This window comes from Aulonocara sp. 'chitande type north' Nkhata Bay, linkage group LG16, assembly GCF_057382095.1.
Source record: "Aulonocara sp. 'chitande type north' Nkhata Bay isolate Kocher_YH1m ecotype deep benthic linkage group LG16, A_spYH_male_GT1.1, whole genome shotgun sequence".
NCBI lineage: Eukaryota > Metazoa > Chordata > Actinopteri > Cichliformes > Cichlidae > Aulonocara > Aulonocara sp. 'chitande type north' Nkhata Bay.
Genome location: NC_141359.1, coordinates 2,017,614 through 2,039,799, shown reverse-complemented (window position 1 = coordinate 2,039,799; position 22,186 = coordinate 2,017,614). Strand labels below are relative to the sequence as shown.

The following is a 22,186-nucleotide window of genomic DNA, read 5'->3' as shown; positions in this document are numbered from 1 at the left end:
CCTCAGCCCTCAGATATGATTGGCTGGCTTAGAAGCCATGAAGGCCCCAATATGCAAATTTGAATGCCTCAGGACACATATATGATTGGCTGGGAAGCCGTGCAGGCCCTGATTTGAAAATTTGAATTTCTCAGTCCTCATAGAGGATTGGCTGCCTGGGGACCTGGCAGAAATATATAGAAATACTATGATTAAGCATAAATACTACATTTAGTAGAAATACTATGTTTTAGCACAAATACTATAAAAAGCAGAAATACTATAATTTAGCAGAAATACTATATTAAGCACAAATCCTATAAAAAGCAGAAATAGGATGATTAAGCATAAACACTACATTTAGTAGAAATACTATGTTTGAGCAAAAATCCTATAAAAAGCAGAAATACTATATTAGGCACAAATCCCATAAAAAGCAGAAATAGTATGATTAAGCATAAATACTACATTTAGTAGAAATACTATGTTTTAGCACAAATAGTATAAAAAGCAGAAATACTGTAATTTAGCAGAAATACTATATTAGGCACAAATCTTATGAAATAGCAGAAACAGTATGATTTAGCACAATAGTAATAAGTTAAACAGAAAAATTGGAAAAGCAAAATGGACAGCTGAAAAAATGCTGAACATGCTGAGGGTCCCTCAAATATACTTGTTAAATGAAAAAATCAGCAAAAAAATGCACAGGGAGAGAGAAGTAAGTTTCTAGGTCAGCCTGGGAGCTGCTGAATTTGAATCCACCAATCAGAGAGCCTGTGTACTTTTTCCCGCCAAAACATGTGCCTCTTTTTACACACGCAGCACAGAGAGGCACAGGATTATTGCAGCCTATTTCTCATAGTGAGGACTCCCCTCAAACAAATGACCATAATTTCCTAACCGTAGGGGCTAGAGCGGTCATTCTTACACCGTTTTGTTCAGAAGAGATGGGGGAATCTTCCAGTGTTAACAATTAATCATTAAAATATGAATTATTAAAGATATTTGACTTCTAATGCACCATAACTGAGCAGAGCGAAGCAAAAACTGCCTTGACTTGCCCTCAAACAACGCTTTGTGACTTGAAATCTATTTGGAGTATCGATATCATTCTTTCACCGTAAGAGACAGCAGGCTTTGGTGAACAATCATGGAAATTTTCAGGTCTCTGTGGAAATCCAACAAAAAGTTATGACGAGAGAAAAAAGTGGTTCATTTCCAGAGTTTGAAATCTGAAGAAATCTGAGCGAAGGACAAATTTCCTACCCTCAAACAAGTCCAACTCATTTCAGAACGGTAATAGGTGAGAAAGAAATTCTTGAATTGTGAGCGTCACGAGTGTCTGAAGATATACCGGGACAAGCCTCATGTCTTAACTTTGCTTCGTTAAGGAGATATGACGATTCGAATATGCCTCTCATTCCAGAAATGCAGCGGTGATTTTGAACAAACTCTCCATTGACTTTATATGGAGAGTTTTCTGACCTTGTGTTAGTCTGAGGAGATTTGCGAAAGTTCTATGAATACCACAACAATGATAGTGACATTTTCTGAAAGCCAGAAAAAATACCTACGTTTTGATGTATAATTTGTGGAAGTTGAGTGAATATTGAGCAAGTAGCAAACAGTTGTTCGGACATGAAGAGAAGACTGCAAAAGCTTCAGTGGCACACTGGAAGCCAAGAGCATAGCAACCATAACAACGCATGTATTTTGTGAAAAATCACAATTTTGCAACTCAAAACTTTAAGAGGCATAAAAGTAAAACAGTAAAAGATTTGAAAAAGCTGAATCATACCTGAATAGCCCAATAATTTGTGAACATTTTAAAATTTGAATGGTTGTTCTAGGTGAAAGTATGAGGAAGTAGTTAAGTTTCAAAAACAAGCAAATTTTAGCAGAATTGCTGAAGTTTCCCATTCATTTCAATGGGACAAATTAAAGGAAAAAAGTGGAATATTTTAAAAAGTATAATAGTTAAAAATAGCAAAAGTCATAGCCGGAAAGAGCAAAAATAGCTGAATAGTTTAAAATTTGAACGGTGAAAATCGGCTGAAAATTGTGGAAGTAGTTCTACGGCGAAAAGTGTACGGAAGTCCTAAGAATAATAATAACTAGAAAAATTTGCATTTCCTGCGAAAATGCAGTGTGGATGCTTTAAAGCTGAAGCTGCATGCAAAAAGTAGCTGAAAAAGCTGAAAAGTTGCAGAAATTGTAAAGCTGAAGCTGTCTGCTGAAGATAGTTGAAAATAGCTGAAGAAGCTGAAGAAATCAAAGCTAGTTTTTAAAAAGTTGTTGAAATTTTAATAACTTTGCAGAACAACATCAAGTTAACAAAAATGCAATAACTTAGAAGAAACATAACAATTCAGCAGAAATGTTGTAATTTACCAGAAGCTACAACTTAGCAGAAATGTAATAATTTAGAATAACATAACTTAGCAGAAATGATATAATTTAGTAGAAAATTAATAACTTGGCAGAAATATTACAACTTATCAGAACTGCTATAATTTTGCAGAAATGTAATTATTAGGAAAAAACTGTAAACAGATAAAAGCTAAAAATGATGAAGTAACCTCAAAGTTACTTGTTTAACTGTAAAAAATGACCAGAAACATTAGAAAAGGAAGAAAACCAATTCAATTAAATTTATATAGCGCCAATTCACAACAAAAGTCGCCTTAAGGCGCTTCATAGATACAGAGAAAAACCCAACAATCATATGACCCCCTATGAGCAAGCACTTTGGCGACAGTGGGAAGGAAAAACTCCCTTTTAACAGGAAGAAACCTCCAGCAGAACCAGGCTCAGGGAGGGGCGGCCATCTGCTGCGACCGGTTGGGGTGAGAGAAGGAAGACAGGAATACCAGCCAGCAGATAAACTGATGTGAAACAAAACCAAAGTAAAATTGCAGAATTTACACAGTTGGTGAAATGTAAAAATGGCAACAAAAAAACCCCAAACAAACAAACAAACAAAAAAACAAAAACAAACAACATTTAGTTAATAAATGCACAAGATGATTTGATGATAAATATGGTACCAATCTACAAAATACTGTCGAAATGAAGTCCACATTGTGATATATTTCAGGTGTGGAGAGTCACACAGCTAAACAATCGATGTGCATATTTAAAGAATCAAATAAAGAACATTGTTGTGGAATAAATTACAGTGAATAATAATCACTGCCCTGCGTTAGAGAGTGACTTATGATGAGGTATTAATTGGCTTAACTTTACCTCTAACAGCTTTTCACATAGTGCTGTGACCAGGGTGAAATCCATCATAAAGTAACTGTAAACAGTAGAACCATTAACATGAATGTTATGGTTCTACTCTGATCAAAACTCAAATCAGCTGTTTGACCTGATATAAAATGATAAAGAGGAACACATATAAATGACCTTTATGAACTTTTCAAAATGACTTTATATGTCTGACCCATTATCTATATATATTAGAGCAGATGTGGAAAACCACTGTTAGACCTACTCTATACTAACACAAACACAGTCACAAATTCATTGCTAGTGTGACATGTGGTCCTTTTTGCCTTTGACCAATGATATGCTGGTTACTTGGACCAGTTTAGTATTTGCTGTCACAGAGGAATGTTAACCATAAATCCAAAAGACAAAACTGAAAAAATATGTTAATTGCAAACATGTTTTTGCTTAGTAAAAGGATTGAAATTACATGGAAACTATCACCTTAAAGCCTCATTGTAAATATCATCACAAACAGATGTTTTCCACGCGGTTAACAAAGCTCCACCACATCCAATCACTGCATATAAATCTAAAAGAAAACAACAACAAATAAAATGTAATTAACACAAGTGAAGTCTAAGGAGCTTGGAAAGAAAAGCGTCTGGACTTCTTTGAGTTTCTTGAAGACGTTTCACCTCTCATCCGAGAAGCTTCTTCAGTTCTAAGGGTCAATGGTGGAGAGTCCCAGATTTAAACCCAGTGTGAGTTTCTCCCCAAACAGGGACAAAGAACCCCCTGATGATCCTCTACCTAATCACATGAGCCAAGGTGTGAAAGTGGGTGTGGGTCCCAATCAGCCAGGGTTTTGGGTGAGCTCATTGTGAAACCTGGCCCCACCCTATCATGTGATTTCCTGAGGTCAGGAAATCACCCACGCCCACTCCCAGGATGTGAGTGGACGTTACAGTGTCTGGGGAGGGAACTCAAAACTGGATTATAGATGGCAGACAGTTGGTGTTGTAAACCACCGCCTCTGTTCAAAGATGGTCGCTCACAGTGGACGTAAATGGCTTCTTTCACTCCTCCATCTATCCAAAATGTGAACATTGGCATCCTCAAAGAGTGACCTTTGTCCTTTAGATGCAGATGAACTGCTGAGTCTTGTCCCGTGGAGGTGGCTCTTCTGTGTTGTGCCATGCGCTGGTGAAGTGGCTGTTTGGTCTCTCCGATGTAGAAGTCTGGGCATTCCTCGCTGCACTGTACAGCATACACCACATTGTTAAGTTTGTGTTTAGGAGTTTTGTCTTTCAGGTGAACCAGTTTCTGTCTGAGTGTTTTGCTGGGTCTGAAGTACACTGGGATGTCGTATTTGGAGAAAACTCTCCTGAGTTTTTCTGATACACCGGCTACATAGGGGATGACAATGTTGTTGTGTCTGTCTTTCTTATCCTCCCTCGCTGGTGTCTGATGTTCTTTTCTGTGAAGCTGGAATGCAGGCACACTGGACGAGCTTGTTCTAAAAAATACAGAAAAAGGAACATTTTATTTGTGTTAAGGCCTAAAAACTACAAATAAGTTATACAATGAACAATATTGAAATACCTTATAGGTGCTGCGGGCCACATAACCAGAATCCAGAGCAATCTCACACTTACATGATGGTGAGGAAAGACATGAGCTCTGCAATGAGGTTTGAATGTCTCAGTTGGGACACTGAAGAACTCAGAAGACAGCAATACCTGCACCGAGAGACAGAGTAGAAAAAGCATAGATTTGTAATCCATAATGTGAATTAAAACTCAAAAAGTGTCAACAAGTATAATCATTTGAGTGTGGAATTATTTATGCAATAAACAGGATTTTAATTAATTAATTGAATTAAAAACACTGACATTTTTTATCAAAGATAAAGAATCATACCTCTCTCTGCTCTGAGGATCACTGAGCATCTCTGACAGGAAATACAGTTTCCTCAGTAGGAGTCATCATTGATGGTCTCAGAGGTTGTAGTGTGGCAGCATGATGATGGTCTCCAGATCAGGCAGGAGGTCAGGTGATGGGTGTGTCATCTTCTCCATTGAAGACACACTGGTATGGCAGTTCATAACACAGCAGTCTCCTTGTGGCATGTAGTTATCTGTGCAGTCCAGCACTGATGGATCAGGTTTGGCTCAGCAGTTCATGAAGATGGTGTTAAGATGTTGTTGTTTCAGCTGAGGATGGTGAAGTTTGAAGGTTTTCCCACAAAGGAGACTGTGTCGTGTCTGAAAAAATATATCTACAAAACAAGTGCTTTTAACACCACCCACCCAGCTCAGCCCCCAAGTGTCTATGTAATGCTGGTATGGGGTGTCGGTTACTAAGTTTAATTAGTGCATCAGAAAGCGGGGGCTACACCTAAAGCCCACACTTTCTGATGTCTTTGTTTATTAGCAGCTTTTTCCAGCTGCTCAGAGAATTCTGACTTGGCCTTTATCCACCCAAACCCAAACCCACCCGGATAAAGGCCAAGTCAAACTCACACACCATACCAGCATTACATAGACACTTGGGGGCTGAGCTGGGTGGGTGGTGTTAAACTGTAGTCGGGAACTTTCAGAAAACTATCCATTTACTTCTAAATCAGTTTTTATACATATTCTGTAAGCTGTACTAATGTTTTTCTCTACATAATGTATCATTATAGACATCTCTGGTAGCCTAAAGATAGTTTAAAACTTTTGACATTTTTTACCTGTAAAACATGATAAGCAAAAACTCATTCATCACAAAAACTTTTGATTCTACAAAATCTACTATAATCAAGAAAATATAATTGTCTGTATTTATTCGTGTATGTCATCATAATAAATACCTGCATTTATCTGGGATTTATTTATTTACTATTTCATATTTTCAAGCCCTTGGAGGGGAAGATCTCGTTTGTTGAGCTACATACGTCACAGTAAAAAGATTTAGTCATTTAAAACATGAGAATAAAAGAAATGATGTTGGTTTAATAAATGTTGCAGCACATTTCAGATCAGAGGTGCATGATAGCAGATGTTCTCTGCTCTGCATGAAGTTCAGCAATGATTTGGTGAAATGATTAATAACATTGCAATAAGAAAGGGTCTTCTGACAGACAGAGTAGGGAAGACCCTTTTTTCAATGAAAAATCTTTTTCATGCTCTACAATCAGTAAACTCTGTAACAAACATGATCTGTAATTGTTTCAAAACTCACCAGACGACTTCATGATTGGCTCGAGGACAGGACACAAAAGACAGGGTTGTGGTAACTGTAATATGATCTCAGAACACCTGAATACAGACATTTCTGTGGCTGAGAAATAAAAATGAGGTCAAGCAGGGTGTTCTTGTCTGTAGTGGCAGAAGTGATCAGCTGTGAATACCCTCTCGACTGAAACTGCTCCAGAATCTGTTTTCTTCCACTCTGCAACTGGTTCTCATTAAAATCTCCACACACAATTATTGGGTGACAGTCCATTATTTCAAGTGAATCTAAAAGACTTACCAGGTTTTGCATGAATGGTGTCAAACTGTAGTCAGGGGGTCTGTACACAACAGCAATGAGTGCAGGGAATGGAGCCTGAACCTTCAACACTAAAAACTCAAGATCAGTGACATTATGCAGATACTGTTTTACCTGAACCTGAAAATGATTCCTCAAATACACAACAACTCCCCCACCACTTCTGCTGGCCATGTGAGGAAAGTTTGTGTAGGACACATGTCTGTTGCGTTTGAACATGGTGTAGCCATCCAAATGAAGACTGTCTGCAACAAAGGAGCCTTGAAGGTGAGACTCAGTGAGACACAAAACATCTGCTAAACACATTTCATGATGACTCTTGATGTCACTGATGTGAGATGGCAAACCCTCTGTATTGTGATGGATCAGTGTAAGAGTGTCAAGTCTGCTGGCTGTTTCTCTGACCTGAAGAAGAGGCATCATTTCCTCAACACTGGCTTGTCTCATGGTTTGGAGCGCTGCAGTTACCTCGGGATTGGCGTAAATCTTTTTCTCATCCAAGTCCTGCAAATAGAGTCCACTGAGAGACGTCACCCTGCTGAGAGCAACGTAAGCCATACCTGGTTCAAAAATGTTCTTCATTGAAACTACAGCTGTCTGTGTTGTAAGACCCTGAGTTTTGTGAATTGTGCAGGCGAATGCTAGCTTTACAGGAAACTGTCTGCGTACTGCTCCTTTAAACTTCAGACTCTCCTCTGCTCTCTCAATGTAAACCAGATCATCAGATGCTGCATTAGCACTGTGGTTGTGTCTCATAGGCTGCCGGTTGTCCATCCTGAGCCCCAGTTTAATTATGTGTCCATCATTTTCAGATCTCACCACCTTTACCAGTATACCAAAAGCACCGTTGACTAAACCGTTTAGTGTGTCCAAGTTTCTGGTCAGCATGACTCGAGCTCCTTCAGCAACATTCAGAGTGTCAGGTAAATCATTTCGCCCACCTGTAAATGGTTTGTCTCTTCGTTCCATTCTGCCTGTACATTTATCCTTCTGGAAATCGTCTGCATTGATTATTATGATGTTTGAATGAAGCTTCTTCAGGGTATCTATGTTGTGGGATTCCACATTCTTGTTGGTGGCATAAATGTGTAAGACCTCAGTTGGACATTCTTCTGGTGCAGTCACAGCCTGTGACAACAAATCTCTGTCGCACTGAGAAAGCTCATCTGTCTTTTCTTTGACTCTAATCCTGTTCAGCATCTCTGCAAAGGCCACATCATCTTTCTGACGCATGATCTCGGTTAGAGTGATCATCTGAAAATGTTCCTGCCATAGGTCAATCTGTTCTGGATCGTAAACACAGAGAGGTTTAGACTGTCGCACTGGTGGCAGCTGGTAAAAATCTCCAACAGCTAAAACTGACATTCCACCAAAAGGTCTCTGAGTGCCTTTGATTTGTTTCAGTCTTGCATCCACATAAGCAAAAAGGGGTTTTGAAACCATTGAAATCTCATCAATAACAATAATTTCAGCATTCATCAGCTCAGATCTGACTTCATCCAGTTGGTTACCAAGTCCTTGAATGGGTGGTTTCAGACTCCTGGGTAGTTTCAGTAGAGAATGTAACGTAGAGCCACTGATAGAAAAAGCTGCTGTACCGGTAAATGAAGTCAGTAAAACAGTTGGATTTGATATGTCAGCTTCTTCTGCATTAGCAGGCAGTCTGCTCAGGATCTTTGATGCTTCAGAATGAATACACTTAATCAGATGTGACTTTCCAGTTCCTGCACCACCGTTGATATAGAAGAAAAATGGATCTGGGTTCAAACCACAAACTCGCTGAATACACCAGTCTCTTATGGCATAGAACACGCAGGCCTGCTTCTGGTTCAGATTCTGATACATTACACGTACCACGGCTGGATCGACTGCAGGTTGTTCTCTGACGGCTCTGATCTTTGTTACAGCATCAGACTGACGACTGTAGTCGGGAACATTCTCCTGTTCGTTCTCATCATCAGAATGTCTCTCAGGAAGATTCTCATCACATTGCAGCCTCACAACTTCAGATTCAGGAGCAAGATTACACCATTCATCAATCACAACATCTCTATTTTGTTCAAACTCTTCCAGTGCACTCTCAATATCCTCAGAGTTCTTCTCATACTTGTCTTTATTTCTTTTCACAACCCTTTTCACAGACTCACTGTGGTCTGAACATGGAAGTCGTACAAAACCTGAGTTGTAGAAGGACTGATAGGTTTGGAACCCTTGTGGTTTCAGTTCCTGCTCTGATCTGTGTGGAAGGTAAAGTCTCAACAGTCGACCATAATATTGCTCAGGATCTTTTTCCTGTGAACAGTGGTAATACCTGATTATAGCTGGTTTATCATTCTTTCGCCTTTGTACAAATCCAAGCTGGTTTAGAAGAGGAAGCACATCTTTTCCTTCATTTGGACCACTCACCAACCTGCACAAGGCAGCAAAATCAGCCAGTGACATTTCCTCATATTCTGGGGTCTCAGGTCTGCATTTGTATTTATCACTCAAACTTGTCATCCAAATATTACAACTGTCGTGTGTTGTGCTTTCCAGGAAGCTCATGGGCCGACTCATTTTTACTGGGTTATCATCTGTTGGTACAAATACAACACTGCGGGAACATTTTTTCATTTTTAGGCCACAGACTCGAGTCACACACTCCTGTGCGCTGATTTCTCTCTTTTTTGAGTAAGCCTGCATCACAGCTCTCATTTCATCACATTCATTGACGGTGTTCTTATCAGAGTTGTCAATAACTGTCTTCAGGTATTCAGAGAGGCCAGATTCTTTCTTTGTTATATATTTACAGAGGTATTCTATACATGAATAGGCATTCAAAATGAATGAGACATCTAAATTAGAGTTCCAGGCTTCAAGCAGGTCTGGGTTGTAATTGTTGATCCAACACTCATTTGGGTCACGTTTCAGAATCAGAGCTGTTTTCTTGTTTATGTCTTGGAGGCATTGTTCATACTCATTCATTGTCAAGTTGCATCGTGACAGAATCTGCTCTATGGTGAGGGAAGCAGCTTCAGGTTCCTTCAGCAGGTTCAACAAAGGTCTGAGTTTGGCTTTTGCAGCTTCAGTGTCTGAATCCTCATCCTGTCTCACAATCATTGTTCTTGTGGCTGGTGGTTTGGGAAACCCAAATCTACAACCAGAGTTCACACTCTTAAAGCATGTCTTTGTGTGGTTTTTGCTGTGCTTTTGTAGCTCAGTGACTTTTTTGTGCAGTTCAGGTTGTTTTTCTGGATCAGGGAGTTGAGCTGAGATGTATCTGTCAACAAAGTCACAGACAGTTTGGTCGTCATCCACATCTGCTTCTACCTTTTCTCGAATCCACAGCAACATGTGTATATGTGGACTACCTCTGTGCTGGAACTCAACTCTGTAAAAGTAATCAATGATCTCACCAAGGGGCTGTGCAGGAGAAAAAAGCAAATCTCTGAACAAAGCCTCAACACGTTTATCAAACATTCGCATGGTGGTTACTGGATTTGATCTTAGAATTTCACACTTTTCTGACCAGTCCAGGGCTTCAAAATCAACCTCTTCACCTTGCTGTCTCTTTATTGCTTGAATCACTTCAGGCCATCTCATCTCAGCAGCAGAGAAAGTGACAAAGAACTGAGGTGTTCCTATTTGGCGAACCATGCTGAATAGATCTCTGGTAGTTTTCTGCCAGTAAGCTGGAGTTCCTCTGAGTGGCTGCATAAATCTGATTGCATCTTTATTTCTTACCAGCTTCTCTACTTCTGTCTTACTTTGTAACATTCCTGATGTGATTTTGCATCCATCTTTGGTCATAGTTTTACCTTTCCTTAGCTGTATTGTCATGCTGGAATTAGCCAAATGTATTTCAGTGACAAACTGTGAGAAAAACAGGTAATTTGTGTCTTTAGCAAATCTTGCATCAATGTTGAAAAGCCTTGACTTGAAGTAAGCACTTGGTGTGAGCTTGAGACGTCTCTTTTCATCCAGTGTATTCTGACCAGTAGGAAACTGCACAGGAAATGCCATGGCTTCCAAATGAGGAGTTCTGAAGAAGCTAACAGGATTGTTTCTTTCTGCAGGAGCCACACAATATGTGTTATCAGTGAAACAGAGAATCTCTTCTGAAATGTCTACAGGCTGCAGACAACTTTCTAGAGCAAAACCTCCATTGTTCAAATCACTTTCTGGTTCATCTGGATTTTGTTCCTCTGGTTGTTCATCACAGGATTGCATATTAATATCTTGGTCACTTTGAGACTCACTTTCACACAAAAGGGCATCTTTTTCATAGTTGTCAATTTCCATTAAATCTGCTTCATTATAATCATCACTTGCCATGCTGGCTTCATCACTGCTGTCATCATCAGGTAACGTTGGATCACAAAGCAATGCATCATCTCTGATAACAATATCTGTGTACTGTGGATGAATTTGTTTCAGTTTACACAGAGCTTGAATGAGTTTAGACCAAGTGACAGTCTGGAACAGCTGATGGCCTTTGTAGCACAGTCGTCTTTTCAATTTCACCCTCATGATCTGTGATTGGCTTCTGATCCTCGGTAAACTGTCAACTGTTTGTTGGACCTCAGATGGTACACACACCACATTACCACGTATGAGTCTCTGTCTCCCCTTTGGAAGAGGAATAATCTTAGCAAATGGTATGCATTTGGCAATCAGATGTCTCTCCAGAATGTTGAGATCACACAGTTCAGCTGGAATATCCTGCAGTTCTAAACCATTAACAGCAGCAAGCCTGGGCATGCATCCACTTTTGAGGGAACTGTGACACGTGTGACAGATATACTCTTTTTTTCTCTCAACAGGAAAGCTGCAGTGATCATGACATGCTTCATCACACACATGAACATATTTACCAGTTAGACACTGATGAGCTAAAGTCTGGTGTTTTGAGTAGTTTTCTCTTTTGCAGATTTTCACCTGATTAGGAAAAGAAGCTTTTAGACAAACAGTACAAACATAAGATGGTGCTGACTTAATGTTTGATCTGAAACGAGATATGGCCTCATTCATTAAAGTGTTCTCTGGATGACACTGTAAAGTCTCAGCTGGTCGATGCATCTGGCGATATTTTCGTTTTATGTTCATTGCACATCTGATATTATGCATCTGTCTGAAAGAAAAACCGTTCCAATATTTTACTCTCATTCGTTCTCTCATATTGTCCTTGTGTTGTTGCTGAAATTGTTTCTCTTCTCCATACCGCTTAGTCATGTAAGATCGTTTTTTCTTTTTAAATTCTTCGCTTTCTTTATATAGGTTATATACATATGACCTCATGTAAGCTTTATGTTTTTCTCTGAATCCAGCACAAGTTCTGTATGTTCTTCTTATACGCTCCTTCTGCTTTTCTCTGAATATGGGAGACTCTCTATATGTTCTTGTTACACGTTCCTTCTGCTTATCTCTGAATATGGGAGACTCTCTATATGTTCTTATTACACGTTCCTTCTGCTTATCTCTGAATAGGGGATTGTCTTTATATGTCCTTATGACACGTTCTCTTTTTCTATCTCTAATTTCAGCACTTTCTCTATACATCTTTCTCAAATGTTCTTTCTTTTTCTCCTTATAGGTAGCATTTAATTTATACAGTTCATTTCTGTACAGAATCCTTTTATGTCTGTGATCAGGATCATCAGACTTCCTAGCTGAGTTTTTTTTCTTTGTCTTGAAGCTTTCATCAAACCTGTACATCTGCCTTTCTTTCGTCTTCTGATTTTCCTTTCGCTGTGGTACTTTTTCTTGGGCTAATAATCTTCTCCTCATTTTTTGCCTTTCCTGTTTATTACGTTTCAGCAGTTTATCTGAGAGTTCCTCTGTTATCTTAGTTGAACTGGAGGCACTGTTTGAATCATTCTGAGGAACAGAATCTGGTGTTACCTGAGTTTCTCTCACAGAAGATGCAGAGGTTTCCTTTTCAAAATAATCAGAAGGATGATGTTTATTTCTGGGAGCAGCTGTCTCATTTGAAGAATCAACTCTGGATGACATTACTTCACTGGTTAAATCTTTGGTCACAGGTTTCCGTGTCTGCTCAGTGTATATTTCAGAGTTTAATTTATGAACACGTTCATTTAAAGCTGGTGCACTTGTAGCTGTTTGTCTGTATTCGGTGGTTCGATTAGCATCTCTTTGGTCAGCAGCGTTTTCACTGTGAAACTCGATGGGCTGTAGCTCATAAGTGCAGGTTGGTGCGATGCTAAATTTTCGGTACAAACGTTTGATCCTGTCAATCATGTCATTAAGACGTGTGAACTTCAACATAACTGCAGTTCCACCACTTACACTTAGCGACAATGGCATACCAGTAGACTTACGTGGGTGAGGGTCAAAATATGCATATTCACCTGAATTCAGCCTGCTAACAGCGATGACTGTTCCTCCCATGACTAGCAAAGCGTAGCGAACGTCTGAAACCAAACACTGTAGTCCCTGTTCAAGGCTCGGAAAGTGATCTGTACCATCAAATGTGCCGTAATGAGCAAACTGAGACATGTCGACTTGATACTCGTGTCTGCGGCTGGTGACCACTGAGGGAAGTTCATCGCAGGCTAGAAACACACTGTTCACAAACCTCAGTCTGGCATCTGAATAGACGGCATGGCCTTTGTCCAACACACGGTTTAGATCTGCTCTGGTAATAAATTCATCCTCGTGTAAGAATGACAGGAAAACCAAACTGTTAGCCATACATTGCTGATTCCGGTACTTTCCATACCTAGGAGCGGCCTGGCTTCGGGAAGCACAGACGCTACTCACTCGTGGACTTTCACTGTTTGTAACCTGTACATGAGACTGTCCTGGAGCTTGTCCATCATGCTGTGTTTGTACAGTTAGCTGGGGTTCAGTCTGGATTAGCTGCATAACTTCAGGCTCTGGGACAGACACTGAGGGAACACTTCTCTTTACCACATCTGCATAAGACACTGTGGCTGTCTGAACACTGCTCTGCACTTCTGTGCTGGGAAAAGCTGAAACACACACCTTTACCTGCTCACTGCTCTGAGAAACATTCAGCTGTTCTTTCTCCTTCTGACGTCTAAGCTTCTGAGACTGCGACCTTTGACCTTTTCTTGGCATTTTGCTGAAGTACAATCTGGAGCTTATATGTGGTTATACACAAATATAAACAAAACTGAACCTTGAAACACAGAAAAACGTACAACTCCTCAAGTTACTGTTAAATCTGAGAAATGTACTATTATACTGTAAAATGTTTTTATGAATATATGAATAGATGTTAAAAAGCTGATTTGTACTCCAAATTCAAAATAAAGGAAATTCAAAGTTCTCTGGAAACAATTTGGTCCGTTTTATTGTAGCTCTTAGAAACCGTATAATTTTACTTATATTTTTTTAACCAGACTGGTAAATAATTACAACTTCTATAAAATGATATGCAGAATAAATCTCAACAATCAACAGGCTATAATAAAAGTCTTAGCTCTTAGGGGAGTTTATGTAAATCTTTCAGATATCTAAAATTGAAATCAAATATATGGAGCTTTGGTGGTGTGGTGATAAGATGACAGGCGATGAGGATTCTTCAGCTGGATTTTCTGCAGCAGTCAGGAAACAGGAAGTCTGGGTCCTCAGGCACTTCTCGATGACAATACTAACTGAATACTTACACTGAGTGACAAAATGGGTTTGTCCTTAAATAATAGTACTATAAACTTGCAGTCAAATGTTATAGCCAATGAAACAGACTAACAGACTGGATCTAATTTATTATTTATCTGAATGTATGTATTACAAAATAACGAGATTATCTTATTACAAGTAAACTTATAAAGAGGTGATATTTTATACAATTGATCAAAGTAAGCCAAACTAGAAGTGTTAATTCCAAAGTGTAATGCAAAATTAAAATGACAAATGTAGGGCTGTGTAAGTAGTTTCTACTATAAGTTCTACTGTACTGTAATTCTACTACTGTATATTCAACTTGTAATTTCCAGCAAAATGACTGAATGTGAGAGAGTTTAAAGACAGGAAAGAAAGAGCAGTGAGAGCAGAGATCTCTCAGAATTCTGTAACAGATAGATCAAGTTCTGGTAACTTGGATTTCTGAAAATTGGATTCTGAAAGGATTCTCAAAACTTGGATTCTCAAATTAGATAGAGCAGTAGAGATAGAGGGATACAAGATGGAATGGCTTTCAAATTAGATAGAGCGGTAGAGATAGAGGGATACAAGATAGAATGGCTTTCAAATTAGATAGAGCGGTAGAGATAGAGGGATACAAGATAGAATGGCTGTCAAATTAGATAGAGTTGGGAGAGTGATAGGATAGACAGAATTGCTTATAATGATAGAGAGAGAGAGGATCTTCTGCAGCAGGTCACCTGTAAGACACAAAAGGACTGGAATTAGTCGTATTTCCAATATGCTTGGATTTACCATATTCTTCAGACTATATGGCACACCTAAAATCCTGTCATTTTCTCAAAAACATACAATGTGCCTAGCGTATCGATTCTGGTTATGCTTACTGACCTCGAACAGGATTTCTGTGGTACACAGCGCTCAAAATTCTGTCAAATATTTTAGTAAGACTTCGGTAAGCTACAAAGCTGCGCTGCTTGATGTATTGTCAGAGCATTATGGCTACCATAGTCAGGACCCTCGCAGAGTAATTCGTACGGTGCTTCAACATAACATTATGGTGTGTGTACAAGGACCTGGCACGTGCTAAGAGACATGCTTATGAAGCAGATTTCAAACTGATCAACCCATGAAGAGTTTGATGGATTTGTAGATGAGGAATGAACTGAAAAAGTGAGTGTATTGTTCTGTATTTTATGTGTTACAACTGAACAGTGTTGAGAGTTGTTTGTGAATGACTTGAATAAAGTTTGACTTATCTGACTGTTTGTTTGGGTTAATCTGCCTTAAAAACAGAATTGTTTATTGACGTTATGCCTTATAATTTCGAAAATACAGTACATGTAGGGCTTTAAATACTAAAGACTTCTACAGTAAATTATTGGAGTGAACAGAATGACAATGTTTAACAAATGATGGTGGAACTGTTATAAGGACATTTTTACGTTCTATTAAAACAATAAACTAAGTCTATAAACTCAAACCAAGACGTGCTGCTACAGTAACTTACTGTAAATATTATATGGTCCAAATAAACCCGCACACTGAGGTTACAGCAGAGTTTCAGGCCTCCTGCTTTAAATACTTTATATCCATTAAACTCAAAATTATTTATTGACTGGCCAAAAAGAACACAAACCTTCTCACATTTGCCTAAAAACATCTTGATGATCAGCAAGAGCTGTGAAATGATTTCAAAACACTATTTTGGACCTTAATTAAGACAATTGAAATTCAAACAGCAGTCGCTTTCTAAAATATCGGATTTGTGCCGTTCACACTGTCATACCATGATACCATCACTGATACCAACATGACAAAAAAATCTGATTTGATGCGCTTTCGCCTGCAGTGTGAACTGCACTCAGGCCAGTCACTCAGGAAAAATACTTCTAGCGTTTTGACTTCATGCTAATTCATAAGTGGAATGAGAGAGACAATAAAAATCGATAGCTGTGGTGCTCTTAAGTGTTTAAGGTACCACCTATACTCACACTTAAATCCACAAACATAAGGAGAAATCAAACAACTGCATAAAGATGTCTCTGACATTTAACTATGTTTGGACTTGATAAGCCATCACAAATTAAAATCAGACATTAATGGGCTATTAAACTTCATTGACATTTTCTGGGGCAGTCAGTGGTCCTGTGTGGGGGCTTTGCTGCTACAGATTCTAAATCCTGACTATTTGTCTTTGCCCATGAGTGAATGGCAAGATAACACAAATAGCCAAACTACTGTAAGTAAATTACTAAACATTACCATTACTGTCTACTTACCAGCAAAGGCAAAGCCAAAGAGCTGTTCACTCTGTGTAACAAAAGACAAAGAACAAAAATACAGGCTCAGACAACTCCAATCAGCATTAGACAACAACAACTCTCCTCTGTTTTCTTTTTCCGCACCCTAATAAAGATGATCATCTTCATAAAAGGTAATATGTAGTTTTATCCATTTGCAATAAGCCACACAAGTTTCTGAGTCATGTAATGCTCCAAAATTTAGGTTCAGTTACATAAGAGAGTAGAGATCGTAACCAATGATTTGCTTCACCTACTACTACACACTTTATCAAATGGTGATGTCACAATTTAAAAGTAGGCAACAATCACAAATGATAGCTTGTATGGAATGTAGGCTTTGTAGGCTTTGACATTTGAGGTGGCCTGCATTCAAATTCTATTAACACAATAAAAACAAACACTCTATAAACTTACACCAAGACGTGCTGCTACAGTAACTTACTGTAAATATTATATGGTCCAACAAAACCAACACACTGAGGTTACAGCAGAGTTTCAGGCCACTCTGTATGTATTTTGGCAAAATGAGAAATTTGGAGACAGCTAGTTTCTACACAGCAGTTTCTACATATTTCAGTCACATTTGGGGCATGTTTGATACACAGCAATAAGCACTACACTAAATCTATGATAAACTTATCATAGCTGATATTAAGGCCTAATTAGCAAAATTTAGTATGATGATAATTTCTTTGTAGATCATTTCATGATAAAAAGAACAGAAGTGAGTGCTGTATCTGAGCTGTTGCATGTAAGATCTTTGCTGGACATTCCCACATTTCTTAAACAAACAAACATGACTTTCAGACAGTTCATCTTTTGTAAATTAGGGCAGGATTATTTTCAAAAAACAGCCTTGATAAAAATATCAGGCCACTATAAAATGTCTTATGTTTATGTTTTCATCCCACCTATACTTTGCAAGTCATTATGACAAATTACAAAAAGCAGTTTTTAGGCAGTGATTTAAGGGAAGAAGCTTTTGAAATCCACAATGCCCTACCACCAGTGGTCTCAAACTCTGGTCCTTAAGGCCTGGTGTCCAGAAACTTTTCTATGTGTCCCTGTTGCAACACACCTGAATAACATTAGTAGGTCATTAGCAAAACTCTACAGAACCTGACTGCATGCTGAGGTGGTAATTCAGCCATTTGATTCATGTTATAGCAGCTCATGAGTGAATGAACATGATGCAATGAAAGTACTTTTAGAAGTACATTTTTCCAAACACTTAAATTACTTAAATTTGAGTAGTCTTAGGGGATGCCACTTCAGCACACAGTCAAATTCTATACTCTCACTAATGACCTACAAATGTTATTCAGGTGTTTTGTAACAGGGACACGTGGAAAAGCTTCAGGACACCGGCCCTTGAAGAGTGGAGTTTGAGACCCCTGTCCTATGTGAATATTTAATCGTCCCTAAACTGCCAGTCGTGAGCTGCTCTAATGTGAAACAAACACATATAGTTCTGTAAAGGTTTACAAAGAGATTTCTAAGGATTTGGAGACCCCAGAAAACAAAAACGCTCCCAGATATTGTAGCTGAACAGGCAAAAACAAGTTGCCTAATAATATCTCGATGATAACCAACAGCTGTGCTGACGAACTGCACTAAACTGAATCATCTATAGTGAGAGAAAAACACCAGCATTACAGTCAAACATGGTGCTGTTACTGTGATGTCCCAGAGTTCCTTTACTACTTCAGGACCATCAACTCATCAGGTCCTAGGCTTAAGTTTAATCACACTTAGGATCTGAAGCACACAAGCAAGTCCAATTGAATGAATGAAACAAAACACTTGGTATAAACTAATCAGTCTGGACTTTAATGAAATTAAGATACGTGGTATGACTTGAAAACCCTATATTGGGCCTTAATTACGACTTTTTTCTTTTCTTGCCTGCCCTGTTTGGATCTAATTAAGACAATTCTGAAATTATAGTGGACCAAAATCAACCAGTGATGTAAACCAGTCATTACCAGTTACTGTAAATGCTTGATGGTAATTGTTGCTATCAGGGCATCCACAGCTGGGTATTAGAGACCAACATGTTTCTACATTAGACCAGGTTGTTCTGGTTCAAAAATGAAATCATCACTTTAAAACTGCTTTTTGCATTTATCCAGGTCATCCTTGTTAGATGATTTGAAACGTGAAAAAAGCATAAATAAAATAAATCTGCAAAGAAGAAAGACCTTTCTCAGCACTGTACCTCAGACAAAACCTTTACTTACCAGACTTGAGACGATCAGATCAGTATCCTAGAGAAAGGAAACAACACATCAGATCACTGTTTAATGACTTAGACTGTTAAACCTCTTCACACACAATCCAATTTACTGTGACATGAAATAACTAGTAAAATCCTCAATTTCTTCAAGCCTTTATGAACTCACTGTAGTCTGAATAGGACAAACTTCAGTTACAGAGTCTCACATGGCGATAACATGTGTAATAAAGGCATGCATACTACAGAAGTGAAAAGAAGAGGCACCAATATTTGTTGGTACAGATTATGGCTTTTTAGCTCCATCATTTTCTATCACAAGTCAGTGTTTAATAAAGTGTGGAAAAACCACAACTGTTAGAATCAACGGAAAACCTCACCAGGTTTTAGTTCTGATCTGAATATGTAAATCCTAAAATACATGTAAATTTTGACATGTCATAGTAACAACAGTAGCACACCATTTTTGCAATTAAAATTTCTTAAAAATTATAATAAAAAGTCCTTCCATTGTACCTGTTGGCAGGAATCTTTTTGTATTTTGCAATATTTCCCTTTTGTATAAAATTTTCAAACACATTGTATCGAGCAAATTATTAAGAAACTAATTTAAACTTAGTGTACATAAATTACACACAGGCTTTAACATACACAACATTGCCTACTCACAACTCTGGTTCTCTTAGTATTTTATTATTGCTTAAATGTTTAAATGCTTTTTTGTATTTATTCATATCATCCCTGTTAGATGATTTGAAACATGTGACAAAAAAGCATGAACAAAATAAATCTGCAAGGAAGAAAGACTTTTCCCAGCACTGTACCTCAGAGAAAATGAACTCACTTTAGTCTAAAGAGGGCAAAATTTAATTGCAGAGTCTCAAATGGCCTTAACATGTGTAATAAAAACAATAATTACTACAGAAACGCTTTGATAAGCCTTTAAAATTAAAATTAGACATAAATGGCCTATTAAACTTCAGGGACATTTTTAGGGACACTCACAGGTCTAGTGGGGAGGCTTACTGCTTATAAAACCTAAATGTGTTTTTGCCCATGAGCAAATGGCAAGATATCACAAAAAGCTAAACTATTGTATGTAAATTGCTAAAAATGTTACACAATCCCAGTTTCATATTGCTTCAGTTACAATCACTGTTTACTTACCAGCAAAGGCAAAACCAAGCTTCTATTTCACTCTGTGTAACAAAAGACAAAGAGCAAAAATACAGGATCAGAAAACTCAAATTAGCATCAATACTGCATCCCTCTCTGTTGTCAAAAAGATTCACTGAACTTCTTTGTTTACTACAGCTGGAATACAAACAACAACTCTCCTCTGTTTTCTTTGGTCTACATCTCATTTAAGATTGCAATAACACTCATACATGAAAAACTGCACGATATATTTTTAAGGCTTTAATATTTGAGGTGGTCTGCATTCAAATTCTACTTCCTAAAATATTATTAACTGCACATAGTATCATAGTAAATATGCTGTAGTTTTAAAATAAATATCTATGTACCATACTAATAATAATATACTGCCATATTTTATTTATGTGAAGGTGGGCTGTTGTTTGTTTCATTAATTTTCCACAAAGTGAGAATTTAAACTGTGCTGCAGATTTAGGTTGGCACAAACAAGCCTTGTTAAACAGTTCTTAAAAATTAAAGTCTCCTGTTTAGGAGTTCTTATTATTCTTGGGCTATGTCCACACGTACACAGGTACTTTTGAAAATGGAGATTTTTCTATGCGTTTGCGGTAATTGAAAACGGAGATTTCTAAAAACGCTTGCCAGGATATTTTCGAAAACTCCATTTTTGCATTTATGTGTGGACAGGGAAACGGAGAAAACGCAGCGCCTTTTTTTGACGTCACACTGTGCGCCACGTTATTGTTACGGTGAAATGCATTTCTACAATACTGTTACTGTTAATTGTTCTCTCTGCAGTGTTTAAATGCTTACATATACACACACAGTTACTGTCCCTCCACACATACGACTCGGTTCTGCTTCTATGCCCCATCTTTGTTTGCCATTTCCCACCGAGGTTTCTAGACTTCTGATTGGCCAACATTTCTACACGGTTAGGAATATAGCGCCACCTGCTGCTTTGGCATGTTCCTAGCAGTGTTCTCCTTCATTTCTGCATTTATGTGTGGACGGAAAACGGAAACGGAAAATCTCTGTTTTCAAAAATACCCGTGTATGTGGGGACATAGCCTATGATTAATCCTCAGTTTCCCCCCCTCCTTTGTCTTAATTAAGCCACAAGACCTGCACACACGCGACTCTTTTTCTCCCGTGTTCGGTCAGAGGCGGTAAAATGGCTCCTTTGATCTTGCCGACAGCTGACACTGAATCTAAGATGGCGGTTCGTTAAAAACTTTACAGCATAAAGAATGAGGCTGTTTTAACCAACTGATTTGTGAAGAGAACTAACTGCACCTTATGTAACAGACTGACAAACACACCAAATGTAATTAATAAAACAACACAATAACCGTGGTTCACAGTCAAATGAACCATTTTCATTTCACACTGGGCTCAAAGGAGCGCTAGGCATTAGCATCGGGATGTTAGCGTTAGCTCATCAAACACTCCTTTTACATACAAAAATGACAAAGTTTCACTAAGAAAAAAGCAACCACTGTGTTACTCTAATATGAGTTATACCTCGGTTGGCTTTATAAATCACTAAAAGAACTCGTTAAATCACACAAACAGAGTATAAACATTTAGAGAGAAGAGGAGAAGCAGAGAAGCAGGACTCACCCAGAGCGGACTCAACGAAGTGTGCGGAAAGGCGGATGTCCGGCAGTCAGGTAAAAGATGAGGCGTTCAGAGTAGTAGGAAATTCCAGTATTACACACAATGGGCATTGTAAACATCAAAAATGTAGGTGATTTTAAATATTCTATACAATATTTATTTGCTACAGAAAAAACTCGCAGAACTTTAATTCTATAAGTTGAATAAATATTATTAGAAGGCTCTACTCCTGAACACCAACACCAAAGAGCTGAGTTCACCAGACCTGAAAAAAACACAACAACCAGTCCAGGACAGTCAGTCTGCAAAGATGTTTTAAAGACATACATATATGTATATACATATATGTATGTATATATATATATATATATATATATATATATATATATATATATATATATATATATATGTCTTTAAAACATCTTTGCATATATATATATATATATATACATACACACACACATCATCCAGTAAGGATTCCCCTCAAAGCAAATGACTATAATTTCCTAACCGTAAGGGCTAGAACGGT

The 22,186-nt window shown here is 38.2% G+C and overlaps 1 protein-coding gene and 1 long non-coding RNA gene across 2 annotated transcripts; both read right to left on the bottom strand.

The window, feature by feature from the left end:
• Positions 1–3,349: 3,349 nt before the first annotated feature.
• On the bottom strand, positions 3,350–10,394 carry LOC147310781 (uncharacterized). Its single transcript, XM_086266504.1, has 3 exons — positions 5,119–10,394; positions 4,801–4,937; positions 3,350–4,714 (listed from the first exon to the last, which is right to left on the bottom strand). Exon 1 carries the CDS (start codon positions 10,366–10,368, stop codon positions 6,433–6,435), a length of 3,936 nt encoding a protein of 1,311 aa, XP_086122630.1. The 5' UTR covers positions 10,369–10,394; the 3' UTR covers positions 3,350–4,714; positions 4,801–4,937; positions 5,119–6,432.
• Positions 10,395–14,019: 3,625 nt separating this feature from the next.
• LOC147310780 (uncharacterized) lies at positions 14,020–21,698 on the bottom strand. The gene is made up of 5 exons (XR_015125533.1): positions 21,661–21,698; positions 20,047–20,078; positions 18,887–18,913; positions 16,623–16,653; positions 14,020–15,080 (listed from the first exon to the last, which is right to left on the bottom strand). It is a non-coding gene; the product is annotated as an uncharacterized LOC147310780 (long non-coding RNA).
• Positions 21,699–22,186: the final 488 nt, after the last annotated feature.